The sequence below is a fragment of the Bombus affinis genome, chromosome 15, assembly GCF_024516045.1.
Source record: "Bombus affinis isolate iyBomAffi1 chromosome 15, iyBomAffi1.2, whole genome shotgun sequence".
In the NCBI taxonomy this organism is placed as follows: Eukaryota; Metazoa; Arthropoda; class Insecta; order Hymenoptera; family Apidae; genus Bombus; species Bombus affinis.
Window position 1 is genome coordinate 5493957 of NC_066358.1, and position 17220 is coordinate 5511176.

The 17220-nt window shown below is 35.0% G+C and overlaps 3 protein-coding genes across 10 annotated transcripts in view; 1 reads left to right on the forward strand and 2 right to left on the reverse strand.

Moving 5' to 3' along the window:
* The window catches only part of LOC126925044 (venom dipeptidyl peptidase 4), a 512928-nt gene that overhangs the window by 208213 nt on the left and 287495 nt on the right, over positions 1-17220 (reverse strand). For 6 of the 7 annotated variants that reach the window (XM_050740202.1, XM_050740200.1, XM_050740199.1 and 3 more), the window contains 3 exons: positions 12587-12747; positions 8336-8541; positions 5268-7025 (listed from right to left, as the gene is read on the reverse strand). In XM_050740202.1, the coding sequence (XP_050596159.1) occupies positions 6930-7025; positions 8336-8541; positions 12587-12747 (463 nt within the window). In that variant the 3' untranslated portion in view covers positions 5268-6929. Of the gene's footprint in view, positions 1-5267; positions 7026-8335; positions 8542-12586; positions 12748-17220 lie in introns of those variants that run through there. The other variant, XM_050740197.1, reaches the window with a different exon arrangement.
* LOC126925058 (F-box/SPRY domain-containing protein 1) lies at positions 728-4402 on the reverse strand. Of its 2 annotated transcripts, none has more exons than XM_050740231.1 (4): positions 3999-4402; positions 3420-3693; positions 3248-3338; positions 728-3163 (listed from the first exon to the last, which is right to left on the reverse strand). In XM_050740231.1, the coding sequence occupies exons 1-4, from the start codon at positions 4301-4303 to the stop codon at positions 3069-3071; spliced, it is 765 nt and encodes a 254-aa protein (XP_050596188.1). In that variant the 5' UTR covers positions 4304-4402; the 3' UTR covers positions 728-3068. The 2 variants fall into 2 exon arrangements, with proteins under 2 accessions (XP_050596188.1, XP_050596187.1); XM_050740230.1 differs by having other exon boundaries at positions 3420-3699.
* LOC126925062 (DNA-directed RNA polymerase I subunit RPA12) lies at positions 4474-5508 on the forward strand. Its single transcript, XM_050740235.1, has 3 exons — positions 4474-4715; positions 4850-5066; positions 5151-5508. The coding sequence occupies exons 1-3, from the start codon at positions 4586-4588 to the stop codon at positions 5173-5175; spliced, it is 372 nt and encodes a 123-aa protein (XP_050596192.1). The 5' UTR covers positions 4474-4585; the 3' UTR covers positions 5176-5508.

Below are 17220 nucleotides of genomic sequence, written 5' to 3' on the forward strand. Positions count from 1 at the left end.
ATTTAACTTATATTTACTCTACAAGTCCAATGACGAATCACAAATGTGCTATGAATGTATATCAGTTAAGATAAATGCTATGAGTCACAGTGTTTCCTAATAGGTTTAGTAAAAAGAAATTATAATATGTATTATGTACAGGAGGCATTATGTATGTACAGTTATATCTCTTCAAATTTACACCTCTGTCATTTCTCTTACATTCGAATAAGCACTCGTGATGAGAATCGCATATATGTAAGATTCAATGTTTTAATACACCAAAGAAAGTTGAATTCAATTAAATATTTTCTTTCGTGGTAACATTCATGGTAACATGGTAACATTGAATCTTTAATATATATATAACTAAGTTAATACTTATTTATAAGTTGCACAGTAATAGAAATGAAATGTACAACAAATTGGCGTTATATTTTTGTAAGCCATGGAAAGCGTCATTTTCATAACAGTAATAAACTTGTTGCAAAGGTACTAAACCTGGAGGTTCCCCAGAGAACAAGGGATGAAAGAAACATTACATTTGATCCTGAATTATAATATTAAAATCATGTTAAATTGTACGGGATATGAAGTGAAAAAGGTTTGTACGAAGTATCTATTGTATAACTGGATTAAATAAAAGAGAAATCATGACATGAAACACCCCTTGTTCTATCTCTCTTTTAGAAGAGAAGCGTTAAGATTTCTCAGCCATTATGATTCGTGGTATGCAACAATACAAACATTAAAGCATTAAAATAAAATAATTTATTTACAGAGCGATGTACATTCTTTTTTTTTTTTTTTTTAACTCTCGTACTTCTGATATACGTGCAAGTATACCGGTGTTCCAAGCTTAATCGTACCACGACTAATTCACATTTCCTCTAAACGTTTGTACAGAATGGTTTCGCGAATATGGTTACATGATGCGCGTGTAACACGTGTATTTACAAAACGATGCATTTTGTTCTTTTTTATCAATGATCCGAATTGTTTCAACGGGTTGATGTCGATTAAAATTGAAATACTTAATGCTATCATTGTATTATCGTAGCCACATCGAGATTACATCGAAAGAATTGTAATAAGGCACCACTATACTCCACGTGTAATATTGGTAGTTCGTATTCGAAGTAACTTATATTACTTTTCGCATTTTCTAAACGAGAATATGCTTCTTTTCATGGAGACCTGACTGGATCGATTATCGATCGAGAGAGGTATTAGTTCTAAATCAGTCCGTGACCCGCAATGTCTATTATTTATGCGAATGAAACCATTGGGCACATACGAAACAAGGTTTATTTTTCCCTCATACATCCATGATCGCTATTATATGTACACAATTCTGTACAAAAGTTTAGAAAAACCTAATTTTACCGAAGCTACACGTAACAAACGTAATGACAATAATAAATATGTACATTAAAAAATCATCCTTACTCGCCATCATACTCATGAAATATTTTTTGAAGTTCTAGCGTCGATCGTCGGCGTCGATGATTAATTACTATTTATAAATACATTTCAAAGAGCATAATGTACAACTTTCACCCATAGTCGACACATGATTTTCTTACACTAAATGCGTAAGCGAATCGAAATGTCGATTACATTAATTTATGTAAGATCTGTTGTGCATCAATCACAATAGTGATCGTTGAACTTTACACCACGATTATACATACATGATGATTTCGCAACTGAATAAAACTGTATACACAAATCTATATTGTACACAGTATACCATAATGCAAGAACGAAATTCTCGTAAAGAATAAAAAAATCAGTCCGACTATGATATTGCATAGATAAATTCGACAGGTACTAGTTTTGTTTTCTAGTGTTGCCTACTTAAAAAAGAAAATGATTAATTATCATACAAATCGATCGGAATTTTACTACCGTGATATATTTTACAATTTACGACATTGCTTTATACATTGACAAATAAAGCAGCTATGAACACTTTAACTGGAACACCCTGTATACTGTAATTTCGAAGTTATCTTCGATTTGTTTGACAATTTCGCTGCTTGAGTTGTATCGATATTTTAAAAAATTCGTTTCTTACCATTAGAAAATAAATATTAATTTAAATCATATATAAATATCTACATATATATAATAAAAAAGGCGAAGCGTAATAAATGTTTCATAAGAAAGGGCCTTAATGTTTTGACTTCTAAATATGAAATATTTTAACAGCCATAAATAAATAAATAAAATACTTATGCAAACATCGTTGAAAAAAACGAATACACTAATAAAATGCAGACGAATCACAGTTGTTACTCTCACAGTCCTCGCAAAATTATACTGTTAGTGGTAGACTCGTTAATAGTGATAGAAATAAGCTAATTATCGCAATATATGACTATTTTATAAACAAATAAGATTTCGCCATTCCTTTGGCAGATGAGTGAATCTTATAAGGTTCATATAAATCATATATTTATACAAGGACTCGAGTATTAATATTACATGGAAGAGTAAAGAATAATACTTATTTCTCTGTACAGAAATATCAACTAAAAAGTTGCGATCTACATGATTTGAAAAGAACTCAAAATAGCAAAATAATTCCGATTCATGTCCGCTGGAAGAATATTCATATTTTCTTTGCAGAGGAACTTCTTTCTCACAAATCGCCTAATTTAAGAATATCTTTACATGATTATTTCGAAATCCGTTATACGTAACAACATTCTCGTATAAAGATACTTTCAATTGTGAAATTTAGACGAGAAATTTCATTATCAAACGCACAGACCGCTAGCTATTAGCGAATGTATGATTTCAAGTGAAACTTATGGATGTTGCTTATTGAGTAACTTATAACTGTTAGCATTGTATAAAGCACTATCATGAATTTATCGATTGAAATGGAATGCTAATACTATTTACAATGATATTGACTGAATGAACAGGCACACATCTCTCTTAAAAGATATCATACACTTCATTTGTGTGCTTGTTCTACTTCATAGTAGACATTTTGGTATAATGCAAACAATGTTGCATTCAGACTTCATACAGCCTTATTAAGCCTCTGGGGATATGTCTCTACTAGAAGTAAAGTGTTAGCCATCTAAAGGTGGTCCTAAGTACACCATAGATACCTCTGTATTTCCATACACAGCAGATACAGATGGGTATAATCTTTTGTCTGGCAACCCTATGCATTTAATTTGTTATTAATATAAAACAAATTTTCCTATTAAACATCTATTGTTAGTTCAAAAGCAACATTATATAATACCTCTAAATGCCACTCCCAAAAATTCATAATTTCTTTCAAAAGATAATGTGTTATCATCACAATCTAATATTACTCTAATTCTTTCCCCAACCTGTTAATTATAAAGTTTAATACTTTAGACAATGTTCTCTCTTAGCTAAATAAAAGTTATGATGAACAAAATTCTACATACCTGGTATTTTGGAGCATTGTTAAGCAAAGGATAATTTCCTTGCACATTCCCATTATGTAACAGATGGTTGTCCACTAGATTCCATCCCCATGAGTGCTCATCAGAGCCAACTAATGCTACATATCCGTGACACAACAAAGGTGCTTCTCTCGTAGCTATACCTATTACTGCTACCGTCCCCAAAGGACCTTCCCAAATAACTTCCCAGGCATGACGTCCATGCCGGAAGCCAATTTTACCTCTACAGGCATCTGTGCTCTGAGCAACTGGATTCCTATAACTCAAGTAGTAAAGATTCAAGCACTCACTTATCGCTTATATATATATAAACACACTTAACATCAGAAGTTTACATTTTATGACCACATCTTTAAAAAACTCATTTTTATTAGAAAAACCTGTTGCAGATTTTCGTGTGTTTCGTTAATCTTCGATGTTAAAGTATATAAATGCAACTTTAATATGACGATTAACGAAATAACAGGGTTTAACGTTGTGTGTGGAAATTTGAGATCGAGATCGAGATCGGAACATAAATCACGAATTAACACGCGGTGATGACAGAATCCAAGGTTCTACCTGTGCATGGTAAATCCATTCGGTCTAATATATATATTACGGGAGCAGTCATTGGGGTTCCACGCGTGATAAAATGCACGGAGCTTCGATTTGTATGTAGGTACCGATGACAATAAATCGGAACTGAGCGCCTCTTGGGCCAGTTTTCTGATGCAGTGCATTCTCCACGCGTCATTGTTCTCATCGTTTAGGAAACGGTTCCATCGTTTGCACACCAAAGAACAGTTTCTCAACGTGTGCAGATCTAAATAGGAAAATATCACTTCTAAAACATGATCAGATACTCGGAGTACTATATCGTCCATTTTGCCGGTTCTGATCGAGTAAACGAGCAAAACATACACGCGCAGGAACGCCGCGCGGCGTTTATCTATCAAACGTTGGAGTAATTTCTATGTGTATAACAAGCATAGAAAATACGTATACTAGAAAGGCATGCGTGATAACTATTTTAATTTAGGTTATGAGTTTCCATTCTTATATCTCATAGTCCATGGTTGTACCAGAAATGTTTTCTCAGCTTAAGTTATGTTAATTTAGTGTTATATTGTCTCTTTATTACGACTTTTGTATTAATTTAATTTCAAATGGCGCATAATATTGGTTCTTTTATAAGCACTCCTGGCTTTTGTTCTGATTGTGGATCCATCCTACCGTTGTTAGGTGATAGAGGAAATGTAAAATGTTATGCTTGTAAAAGGGTTTGGGGTCCCGAAGGTACGTATTATTTTTATATTTTCCCACATTTGTCTTATCTCACTGTGTGAGAATTTGAATTATTTATTTGTTTATTTACTTAAAGAGTAATTGTAAAAAATTGTTGTTAAATGATAAATGATCTTCGAGGTTAGCTTTTGGAGATATGGCGATGTCGTACACTATTGAGTTTAATAAAAAGAATGTTTATGGTTCATCAAAAGAAAAGAATGATGCAATGGAAGAAGCAGAAGGCCCAATTGTTGAAAGAAAATGTCCTCAATGTCAAAATGATAAAATGTCATATGCTACATTGCAATTGAGATCAGCGGATGAAGGACAGACAGTATTTTACACATGCACCAAGTGCAAGTATGTATTTTTAAGTGTTATTAAGAAGCACGCTTTTTTCTTCTATGAAAAAAAGGAACTGTTTTAAGAAGATTTCATTTTCAGATTCAAAGAGACAGAGAATTCATAACAGAAAATTTTATTATACATTTCAATTTTTACATTCAACACCACTTAATTAGTTGATTGGTAAATGATTATCAAAACATAAAACACTCTGTGTTAATAAAACATAGAGCTTTATTTATGATGCACTCAACAAATATCAATGAATCGGATTTATAATAATAGTAAGGAGAGAAATCACATAATAATTTTCGTAATAACGCTGAGTTATTGTTATATTTTTCCCCTAATTACGCATGGTTGGAAATTTCGTAATAATGTATCTTTTAATGGTATATATTCGATTACATATTTTGTACAATACATTGGAATAAAAGTTAACAATTAGTTTTAAGAAGTTCCTATTAATCCGTCTTTGAAACCATTACAGTGGTCCTTTTCATTATAAAATCCTGGTATTTTTTTTAAAGTCTGTTAGTACGTCGCTTACACTACGGGATAGATTTAAGTATTAACTATTAGTCACAATAATGTTTTATATTATCTTTAATAGTAAAGAGAAATAGATGCGCGCTATCGTATATCGAAGAAATTTTAACAACCAGTCCAGCAACTTAATTATATACACAATTGAAGTCTTACACTACGAATAGTGTCGGAAAGGCTTCTTTATCCTAACATTGATAAAATCAACGGGAAAGAATTTATCTTTACGTTTAAATAATCTTGTTCAATTACGTTTAGTTACGCATTCTTATCGTTATAAAGCTATATGTTAAATATAAAGCAATATAATTATGGTCGAACATAAAACATATATAATATTAGCAACTTGAAATTGTTAATAGATACACAAAAAGCAAAATATAAAAACAAGTACGAAACAAATTATGTACCATCACCAAAAGTTTCTAAGCTACAAAAAAGAAAAGAAATAAAAAGGATTAAACATCGTCAAAGGTATATCATGGAATACATATCCTTTTTTTAACATTCTTCCTTTCAGAAAGGAACATATTTAAATCGGATATTCATTCTTCTCTTCCATTAACATCCCTCAGAGAGTACGATTATACTTCTTTTCACATACGATTCTCACTTGCCTCGCATATAATGCTCGAAAAGAAACAGGAACATGTTTTAGAAATTCGTAATTAAACGTACGAATTCTCGTCTCGCTATATAATATTTCGTAACATCTGTTCGTTAACAATATAATATATCTCACAGAAAAACACTTGTTTTACTCTCGAAATTCCCGAGTGATCGGCGATTATGTGACGCGTTGCATCCTTTCCGTTCGTTCCACGAAACTTACTTCCACAAGGATGTTTCACAAGATGCAGCGTTGGTTAGTTCATACGTTAGTTTATTTATTCGTAAGGGGCTATAAATTTATTCTCGAGTCCATTAGGCCTTCGACAATCGAAATCGACGATCGAGTCTCTCCAAAAAAATAGATTAAAAAAATTCTTCGGGTCGATTGTAAATTTCTCAACAATCAATGGTCACACTCGATTCAAACAATTTGCAAATATACTAATTAATGTCTATATTCGCGACTATATTTGATTTCGAATACGTGGCAAAATTCCTTCGTTATTAGCCACGAAATGGAAGTTGTATAGAACCGTCCTTCAGCCTGCAATTTCGTTTGAATCGAATGTGTTTCATGATTTTTCATTTTCAATTATTTACACTAACGCTTCATATTACATATTGTACATCGAGTATGTACAAGTGGCAAGGTATTTACAAGTGGAATGTGAGGCAGGTGACGCAAAGGATCTAGATTGTCGTTTCTTCTCGACGCTGCAATCATGAGGCTTCGTAACATTCGTCCAAGAAGTTTTCCAATGAATGATAAAGATGAGCTCGCGACTGAGCGATCCCGTGGTCTTCGTCCGTGTAGGTCTGCAAAAAATATAATTTCTTTTATAAATATATCATGCGTGTTTTACGAAATATTTTGTATACCAATTTTTTTTTTTTAACTAGATATATGTTTGTAATAAATATCTTGCAACTTTTAGACAAATTCCCAGATTGGCTTTAAATTTCATTTATTACAGAATTTATGACTATTTACAGAATCTACACTCGTTACAGGGCCAATGAAATCTCAAAATGTTTTATATAACGCACGCAATATGGACATACAATTTTTCGATGGTAAATGTTCAAATATTTTCGTGGCTCAGTATATCTATTTTCACACGATCCTTTTTTTAAATATTTTGTGAAGCTTATGTGTACGATGAAATAACGTAGCGAGTCTATTTATTTAGAGAGAACAAATAGCGGCGATTGCGCTAGAAACGGCACGAATCCATGCGTTGCGTAATACTCATTTTAACAAAAGTGTATCACACGAAACTTAAACTTTAAGCGAAACAGTGGGAATTTATTCAGGCGGAATAAACTGCACTTCGCGCGCGCTTTGTAGATTTTAATCGCGAACGTTAAACACCATGGGTCGGCCACGGAGCACGTAGGCGAATGCCAAGCATAATAATTCTGTAAACTGTTTGAAATAACGCGGTGCGTGCCGAGCGTTTTCGACTCGGTCCTTTTTTTTTTTATATATATATATATATATCTCTTATCCACCGCGTGGATAATATTGTGAAAAAAATTGTTAGACTACTATCAGACTGCTATTAAACGATAAATAGGAAACATTTTTATACCGAATTTAACTTGAGCCAATTTCTAGTTATTTACCAATTTTTACAAATACAATTTTCAAATGCTATATAGAAACAAAGCTTCCTATAATGTAATTAGTTGAACATTTCATTTATTACACTCACCACTGTATATATTTATGGAAAACCTAAAGCTTTAGGTTTTAGCTTCAGACGTACGGTACACGGTCAGATCACATCAAGTCAGCCACCAATCAAGAGATTTTCCTCTGACTTGACCGAAACGCTTACTGTGAATACTCTCACTGGATTACGCGTAAGCGATTTTGTCCGATGCCTGACTTGACGTGATTTAACCGTAACGTGATCGCTACTGCGAATCATCCTTAAATGTATAAAGACATGAAGGATGTATATGATACAAATAACTAAAATAGAAAAGAAATGTCTATTTCTTTAGTTTACAAAAATGGTTTATAATGCGTCTAGAAATTTGTATTCGTATTAATAAGAGTATGCGCGATCTAAAGGTAATAATTCAATTATTCGAACGTACATCCTTTTCGAATACCATACCTGTTGCCTGAATAGGATATCCTTCTGCTCGAGAACCTTGGCGAGTAACAGCGACTGCTGGTAGTGCACGTTATCGTCCAGTGTTCCATGGATCAAGTAATACATCTTCGTTTTAATATTATCCACTTTGTTCAGCAGTTGACCTTGCTCGTAGCCGTGCAGATTGTCCGAGGGTAAGCCCATGAACCGTTCCGTGTATATCGAATCTGTACAATGTGCACCGATTATCCAATATCACTGCATAACTCGTTATCTGATACTTTCTTTAGTTTCAATATCGAACGAATGTTCATTTCGATGTAACGCGATATGTATCGAATAGAATTTAGAAAATAATTTCGAGCGAATACTTGGACGAGGTGAATCGACGATACTTGTTAATTAAATTTAAAGCAGCGTTTCGCAGTCGCTTTTGGGTGGTAAATTTCTGTTACAATAGCGAGAAACCTTTTGCTCTGTTTTACATTTGAATTATTATGTTTGAAAAAAATTAGGTGTTTAATATTTTCCCCCTTCTTATGTCCGAGTTTTCGCATGCGTTTCACTTGCAGTGAAATATTGCACTATCGATATTATCGTAATTCTAATATATCGTTTCGTCAATTTATTTATTCTCCAGCTGGAACTTCATTACTACTTTACTAAAATAATGAAATATATGGTAAACTATATATTCGATTCGTGGCGAAGGTAAGGAAGCGAATATTCTCAAAATAAACTCTTGAAGCTCATCTTCCATCGATCGGGCCAGAAATGAAGAAAAATTCTCCGACTGCATCACAATTTGAACTATGGGAACAGGAGGTTTAAAGAAGCTTTGGAACATAATCGTTTGAAAGGTAATCGAATAGGTGTACTTCGAACGCTCTTCTTTTAATAAAACCTTCGCGCTCGATGATTTATGGCGCGGAGAGGCTGCGGCGGTATTTTCTTCCGCGAAAACTGTTGCGGAGGAGCCGTTCCCTTCCGGTTTAACGACCATTCGACGAACGTTTTCGATTCGATCTCGCACGGAATTCAATTTCATTCAGCATTCACTTTTTTTTTCTACCCTTCGTTTCTTTCGTTTTTGGCTTTTATTTTGATTGGTTAAGTAGGTCGAGCGAAATGAACCGGCGATATAACTTGAAATTCTTCCCGCGGAAATGTTTACGGCAGAGAGAGAGAGAGAGAGAGAGAGAGAGAGAGAGTTGCTCCCCGGTATCGATTGAATTTTGAACGAGTTACGAGAATTCATTAATTTTTTTTTTTTTAATCGTACATACGCCAGGCGTAAAGATTATCGAGTTAATGATCTTTAATTAACCCGCAACTGCTAATTACCGTGTTTCCAGCAATTATATTATTATACTCGCGTCAATATTTGCTATAACCATGTGCCGCTTGATCATCTCAAACAATTCATTTAATATCTACCCGAATATAATGTTTATTTTCGTCCTGCCATTATTTTTCCATCAGTTTCGATTATCATCGAAGCGTTCATTTTCGTTTGAAAAAGAATCGCAAATATGATCATAAATAAGCAGAGAAAGAAGCAGATCATAATAATAGTAATAACAAAAAGAAGATAATAAAGAAGATAGGAAGGAGGAACAAGAAGTGTAATTGCTATTTGTAAAAGGGACGTTATTACTTCTCCATCTGATATTTATCTTTGATGATTCCATAATTATCCAAGCAGAATTGTGTGCCAATCTTTGTTCCAATTTAAAAAAGAGGCCGATAATAATAGTGATAGCAGTTAGAATAAAAAGGAAACTTCCAGGAATAAGGACATAATCGATATCTGTAAGAGGAAGTTTAATAAATCACCGACTGGGAAAATATTCCGGACATTTTAAAAGAAGTAAAGATATCTTTATGGACAGTGCGAAAAGAAATCAAGTAAGAGGAATTTTTAAAACAATGTGTAATTATATATGTACAGTTCCATAATTGTGCAAGCAAGACGATCCACCAATTTTTATTCCAATACAAAGAGAATCATAGAAATTCTAAAAGAAACTGACCACTTAAAACAAACAGCAATGCTTAGACTATGAACTTTTATGCATTGATGGGCAATTTTAAGATGCAAACATCGCACAGAAAAGACATATGAAATATCCAAAGTGCACAGTATTTGCTATCATCTTTAATAGGCAAAAGAAACTTTTGTCCAGGTTCGATTTTGCAAATAAAGATACATGAAAATAAGAATTTGCATAAATATCCACAATCTGTAGTAGTGGTAATGGTGAAGAGGAAACTGGAGAGAGGAGAGAAGAAGGACGTAATCAATAATCGATATCTATAAAGGTGACGTCGTTGACGGAAGAAGGAGTGAAAGAAACGAAATGGTCGCGTTAAAAATGTGCATCGACGAGGAAGATCGAGCATCCCGAATGCTCGTCCCGGTAGGGACGACTCCAAACGATGACTCCTCGTCGAAGAAATAAATCTGATATCTGGAAACGCGAGCGTAGTCTGGCTGCGACAAGACCCTGACAATAATTGAATCGATCGAGGCTGAAACGAACCGTCGACGAGTCTAACTTCTCGTCTTTCCCTTCTGCTCCGTTACCTCGCCCTGGTACTTACATTTCTACCGTGCAAATCATCGTGAACTTGGTGTATCGCGTTCAGTTCGTTCTGCTGTTTCGTCAAAAGGTATTTTACCGGCTCTCTGCACCGTCTATCAATATTTGTTCGTTTCACTACGCTTTAGCAATCTTGATCGTTTCGACAACGAGTCGTTTCTGGAAGTGGGCTATGATCGATATTTCGTCGGTTCCTCGCGTCGTTTTTTACGATTCCCTTGTTTCACGACGCTTTTCTTTTTTACCGATCAGTTTTCAGAACACTGGTAGTCTATTTTAAATAATGTTTTACCGATTCTTCGCAGTAAGTTTCAATATTCTCGTGGTTTCGTAGTTTTCGTCAATTTTAATCATTCGATAAGTTAAATAATCTATCTCAATTTATTTCGTCTACTTTTATTTTTCATCGTATTTCAACATTTTCTCGTTCCACGGTGTTTTCATCGAACCTGATTATTTTTGAAACTCTGATTATACTTTCTTAATTAATATCTTACCTATTCTTTCCGTTCAACAAATTTTTAACTTCCTAGTGTTTTTAACAGTGTAACCTATTTGAAAATTATTTCAGAAATTTTACAAATTTATTTCAGCTAATATTTCACCGATACTTTGCGTCACGTTACTGTACCTTTTCGTTTTACAACGATCATGTTGATAGCAGCGATGGATTTATCTCAATGGCACGGTTTAATTGTTCAAGTATTTCGATGATTGTCAGGATTAAGCACACTTGGAGATTAGATTTACGCAGGTTTAAAGACACTCACATTCGCTCCTCGAATATGAACACTAGGCAAGCAGAGGAAATTTCGCAGGGTCGAACAAAAGGTTTAACTGGTTTGCAGTTCAAATAAGGACAGATTCGGGCTGGATACTCGCTTACCATCCCATGGCAAATATATTGGCCAAGTGCCGCTAATGAAAGATAATATTCAACACAACGTTGGTAAAATGAAAATCAAATATCAAAGGCAAAACATATTAAAATTTGTCAAATTATACGGCAAGCTTCCAATCTAACAGATCCTGATTATCATATTATCATTATATTTCAAACAAGAATGTTTTAACTGTACAGGGTGTCTCATTCTTTTCCAGCCAAAATTTGTTAATACGTTCTATGATATTATGTCATAATAAATGTAAGACGTATTATATTAGTAACCATCAAAAAAATGCGATAAAAATATCAAGTATGAAGAGAGCGGTGTTTAACAATACTTGGAATAAGTATTGATTTTGTACTGGCAGAATCTTACGCGAGAGTAATTGAAAAACGAAGAGGTATATTAAATTAAAAATCGCATTAACATCTGTTACAAATCTTTACGAAGCGTTGATTTATTGCTCGAGACGAAACCAATTTTTTTTATCGTTGTCGTACGATGATCGTTTTTTAAATTGATTATTAACGAGTAACGCATTGAATTTCGTAGAATTACGATGTCTTTGTACATTTCTTATTTTATAAACTTCCTTTCGTTCGCCACCGTATGCCCATAAAATAATATACCGTCAAATTGTACATTTTAAATAACGAAGAATTTAGTTGATGAAGTATCATGGTGAAGTGAATATCCAATATTTCAAGAACAAAAAGACTGTAAAATAAGGATGAAGCACTCGACGTTCAAGCGGATGAAAATATTATCTCTGTTGGACGTACCGTAAAGAGCCCAATCTGTTACAGGTGCCACGGACATGCCGCACTTGAAGACACCATGATAATCCATGGCGAGCGTCATGCCCGTCGCGTATCCACCATAACTCCAGCCCCATATCGCCGTCCTGGTACGGTCGATGAACGGTAACGTGTCTTGCAAGTACCTGCAATCGACGGGAAAATCGTCTACGTGTTAGATCGCTCGTTAATGAAACCGGCCAATTCGAAACGTCAAAGATTGTTCCTTTATTAAATCGTAAATTTATCAAGTCTGCTTTAATAACGAAAGACTATTTCGCTTATAGAGCTTAGAGATTTGTTTTTATCGTCAGATTTATCTCAGCTAAAATTACGACTGGAATAAAAAGATGGAGTGCAAACACGGAGGTGAAAAATGAAAAAATACATTTCATCAAATATAAGGGGTTGGAGGTATCTATTAATCCTGGTGTGTCTATCATTCTTTCGTGCGGGTAATTGAGAAAGTTGTTTTATTATATTATGATTTTATGATTTTTCTTTCCATCGTATCGCTCAATATTGTTTTAAGCGGATGGAATTGTTCTATCGCCTTTTATCTCTGTTATATTATTCTCAGAATTTCATTCGCAGTCTATTAAAATCGTAACATGAATTCGGCGGCGATTATAAGTGGAAGACAAATAACGATATTTTGAAGAGAATCCTCCAAAAATCCGGGTATACTGTTTAATGTTACGAGCGATAGTAGTACAAGCTACACACGGTGCACACATAGACATATTTTGGCGTCTACAGTGAGTTTGGCAAAGGTATTCGTACAGTCAGAAGATAGAAATAAAAAGAGAACTATATTAAACTTCGTATCATTTAATAATACTCTTACATGAAAATTCATTTTTCCTCGGAAAATAAAAATATGCGCGCAATAGTTTTGGTAGCCACTGTACATACTCATATTGGAATATACTGATAATTATATTCGATAATACAACAAACATTTTTGTTTTCGCGATAAGCTAAACTGAAATATAGGAAAATGCTTTTGCCTCTCGCTGTACACTAGCCGTCACGCGTGACGCCGTCGATCCAGCCGCTTCCGTTTTCGTTTCCCGACCAATCTCCAATCTCGCGCACCTTTAGAATATTCTTCTCTCGCTACTCTCTAGCTCCTTTAATCCATTTATCCACATCCATCCAGCAATTTTTATCAAATTCCTGCTGATAAAAGTAGCGGCAGGCGTCTGTGATAGTCGATCAGATCGTATTGCCAGATCGCAGTCCTAGATCCATCTTCTTTATCGCTCGAACGTTCGTGGGGAATTTTCAGCTAGATTCATCGGCCATGCGGTTACAAAAATTGGACACGTGTTTTACAAGCTGCCGGAGAAGAGGACAGGTACTCGATCCGTTGTATCTATTTTTCACCGGATGCCAGACACACAGGATCCCCTTTCACTTCCGCGAAATCCATCTTCCTCGAGGCTCGAAGGACACTCGGACTCGGATGCATAATGCATCTACCTGGTGGAGCACTTAGGCCAGCGGACGACATTTATTTTACCACGACTATCCTTTAAAAACGATTTTTACGAGCGAGCCGAGGTAACTAAGAGGATCGCGACGCGCTTTCAAATTTTAACATCGCCCTATTCCTTTTTCCCCTTTATCTCCCTTACTTTCTGTTAGATAGTGGTAAGCCGAACTCTGTGTTTACGGCTGGTGGTAGCTTAATGGCCATTTAGACGTTTTCCCCGTGTATTACCTTCTTCTCGATACGCTCTCTCTTTCTTTCGTTGTTCTCTTTGCGCAACCTTGTGAACATGGAAACGCGGTTGTTGATGGGAAAGAAGTTTATAAAGAGAGGATGGGAAAGTGGGACGCGAGATTCTTTGTGAGCCTTTTAGACGGTGTAACGTTGTTCTTTCCTTGGATGATGTGAGAAATATACGATTCTGTGGAATCTTTGTGGGGCTGCAGGAATTAATTTGAAACTTTGCGCTGTTTTATACGCTTCTGGGGTAATGTAGTTTCCTGTGAGTTTGTGTTCTTCGTCGTCGCAGCAGGTAATTATTATTCTTGTTAATTAACCTGATGGGTATGGACTATGGGAAAATATAGTTTCGATTTTGATGTTTTGTTTACACGTAGATAATCGTGGACAATGTAGGATTAGGTTTTATTTAAATGTTCATTTAACGAAATATGTTCAACGTGAATGGTGGATAGCACAGCGCTCATTATCCTATTCGTAAATTCGTTCGTTTAATGGAGATAATTTACTGGGGGGAGGGAATTAGGGACGAATCCCCTAGGGATGAATAGAAGAACGAATTCCCTAATTTGTACTAAACTACCCCTAGTTTTCTATTTAATACGCTTTGTATCGAAACTGCTACTCTTCCTAACAAATTTAATATCAATGTAATACACATTTTTTACCAAGGAAATTTTATCCACACCAATATTTTTATTCCCACTGTTCCTCAAAATATCCAATGTTTATAGTATCGTGTCATTTGTTCACCATTCTGTACGTAGCAGAAATATACGTTTGGACAAATGCATTCTAGAAAAAACTGGATAAAGTAAAAAGTGACACTCTTTATAAATAAAATCATATAAGAAATATTGATCCGTGCTAGAATTTTTAACCAAGCTGTTCCCAAAAATTGCTTTCCAAACATCGAATGCTACTATCGCGTTACTCTTGCATCACTCTGTATACAGCAGGAGTATACGTTCGAAATATACAGTTACATTAAAAAATAAATAAATAAAGCAAAAAGCGAAGCTCTCTATAAATAAAATCTTATAAAAACTATCGATCTAACGTTTCTATTTGTACTACACCGAAAAATTGTTTCGCAAACAATGCCAGTATCGGAATCACTTTTGCATCATTTTATATAAAGCAGAAAAGTATACGTTTGGACAGCTTCCAAAGAAAGATCTGGGATACAGAGATCCGTCTCGGGAAACTTCTATTTTGGGAATATAGAAATCGCATACAGTGGACTTTGATTTTACCAGCTAACCCAGATCCAGTTGTAGTCAGAGTGACGCAGTGCGGAGGGAGAAGAGGTGCAGGGTGCGGTGGGAGTTTAAGGTCCTGTACGCTGGGGTCATAGTCCTTTGGGAACCGGACCGAGACATCCTGTCCACGTGTATCTCTGTGATTTCTGCACGACGTCGTACCCTGGGGCCATGCGATGGTGTCAAGGCTACTTTAAACGCGAGACCCGCGTCTGATTGGCGACAGGACATTCTACTTGCCAACTAGCAGAGTTTGGATGTCCTGTCTGCTTTGCTACATGTCCGAGAAAAGCTTCCTTTCCCTCCTTTGTACCGTCTTAGCGTTTTGAATTGTGACACAGAATATGAGAATGGGTTTGATTTAATCCTTTCGCGGATATGCTCGAAACGAGGGATTTGAATTTATTTGTCTTTTTTCCTTTTTATAATTATCTAGAACAAAAGCGCTACTGATTATAAATATTGGGATATACATGGAAAACATCGTTAAAAACATTTTTATATTTATTTTGTGTTGTATTTTTGTATTGTGTTGGTTACGTCTATTGGAATATGATGCGCGTAAAATAACAGATTTATAATAAAATAAAATGATAAAAGCTATAATAAAATAATTAGAAAATAAAAACAACGAAAAACATTCAATTTATGCTAACTGTAAATGATATCACGAGATGCCCTAATATTTATGGCCTAGCACTGTAAATACCTTTTGACGAAATTAATGTTGACTTTTACCGAGACCGAAATATGATTATACCGGTTGTAAAACACAGAGAATTGCAAACGTTGAAGAATTTATATCGTTACCCGATATTTATTATACGATGGCCATAATTTTCCCACGTATTTTTCCCTTCTCGATAAAACCGAAATATATCGAAAATTTCCTTCCTTTTATATATAACAACGTGTTTAAAATTTCATTAAAAAGGTATTGGGCGCATCGTAACGAACTTTCATCGAAATGACTGGCTGAAATGTAGCTTTTAAAATGATACGTAATATTTGTGTACGTGGAATTGATAAAGCGCCGGAGAGATGACGTTACACCACGGAACGAAGAAAATGGACGAATATTATGTTACAACTCCGTAATAAAACAAAGAAATACATGTAACAACAAGAGTCGAGCGAAAATTGCGACAAAAATATAAAACTGACGTAACGGTATGATTCTCTTATCATCTTCAACTTTTCCTCGCAATTGACAATGACAAGAAAAATGATGGAAATATGACAAAAGGAGTTGCGCGCCGCATCGAACTTTGAACGAAACTAAAGGATGGTTAGTATTGCTGTAAATTTCCGCTTGGTCAACTGGAAGACGCAATCGACATCCTCACTGCCAGAGAAAATACGCGATTTCCGGTCGGAAGGGGTAAAAGGGAGCCGGTTTCTTCGAATCTCCACCACGACCATTGTCTCGTAGCGTTTCGCGTGTTCGATAATAATAATGGTTCCATAGGGAACTGTGGACACACGGATACCCATAGAAATAGCAGACTCTTGCTTGGATGGATCTCTTTTTTCACGAAATTTATTTACCTCGTAAATCGGCCAGTCAACCTCCGTTAAACTCTATTTCTACAGTTACCAATGTTTCCCCGGTTTTTTCCTCT

Coding starts and splice junctions, on each gene's coding strand:
- LOC126925058 (XM_050740230.1), bottom strand. CDS start 4,303: ATGGACGATATAGTACTCCGAGTATCTGATCATGTTTTAGAAGTGATA. Junction 3,700..3,998: donor AATGGATTTACCATGCACAG/GTAGAACCTTGG, acceptor TTACTACTTGAG/TTATAGGAATCCAGTTGCTC. Junction 3,164..3,247: donor TTTGGGAGTGGCATTTAGAG/GTATTATATAAT, acceptor TTAAATGCATAG/GGTTGCCAGACAAAAGATTA.
- LOC126925062 (XM_050740235.1), top strand. CDS start 4,586: ATGGCGCATAATATTGGTTCTTTTATAAGCACTCCTGGCTTTTGTTCT. Junction 4,716..4,849: donor AAGGGTTTGGGGTCCCGAAG/GTACGTATTATT, acceptor CTTCGAGGTTAG/CTTTTGGAGATATGGCGATG. Junction 5,067..5,150: donor TACACATGCACCAAGTGCAA/GTATGTATTTTT, acceptor TTTCATTTTCAG/ATTCAAAGAGACAGAGAATT.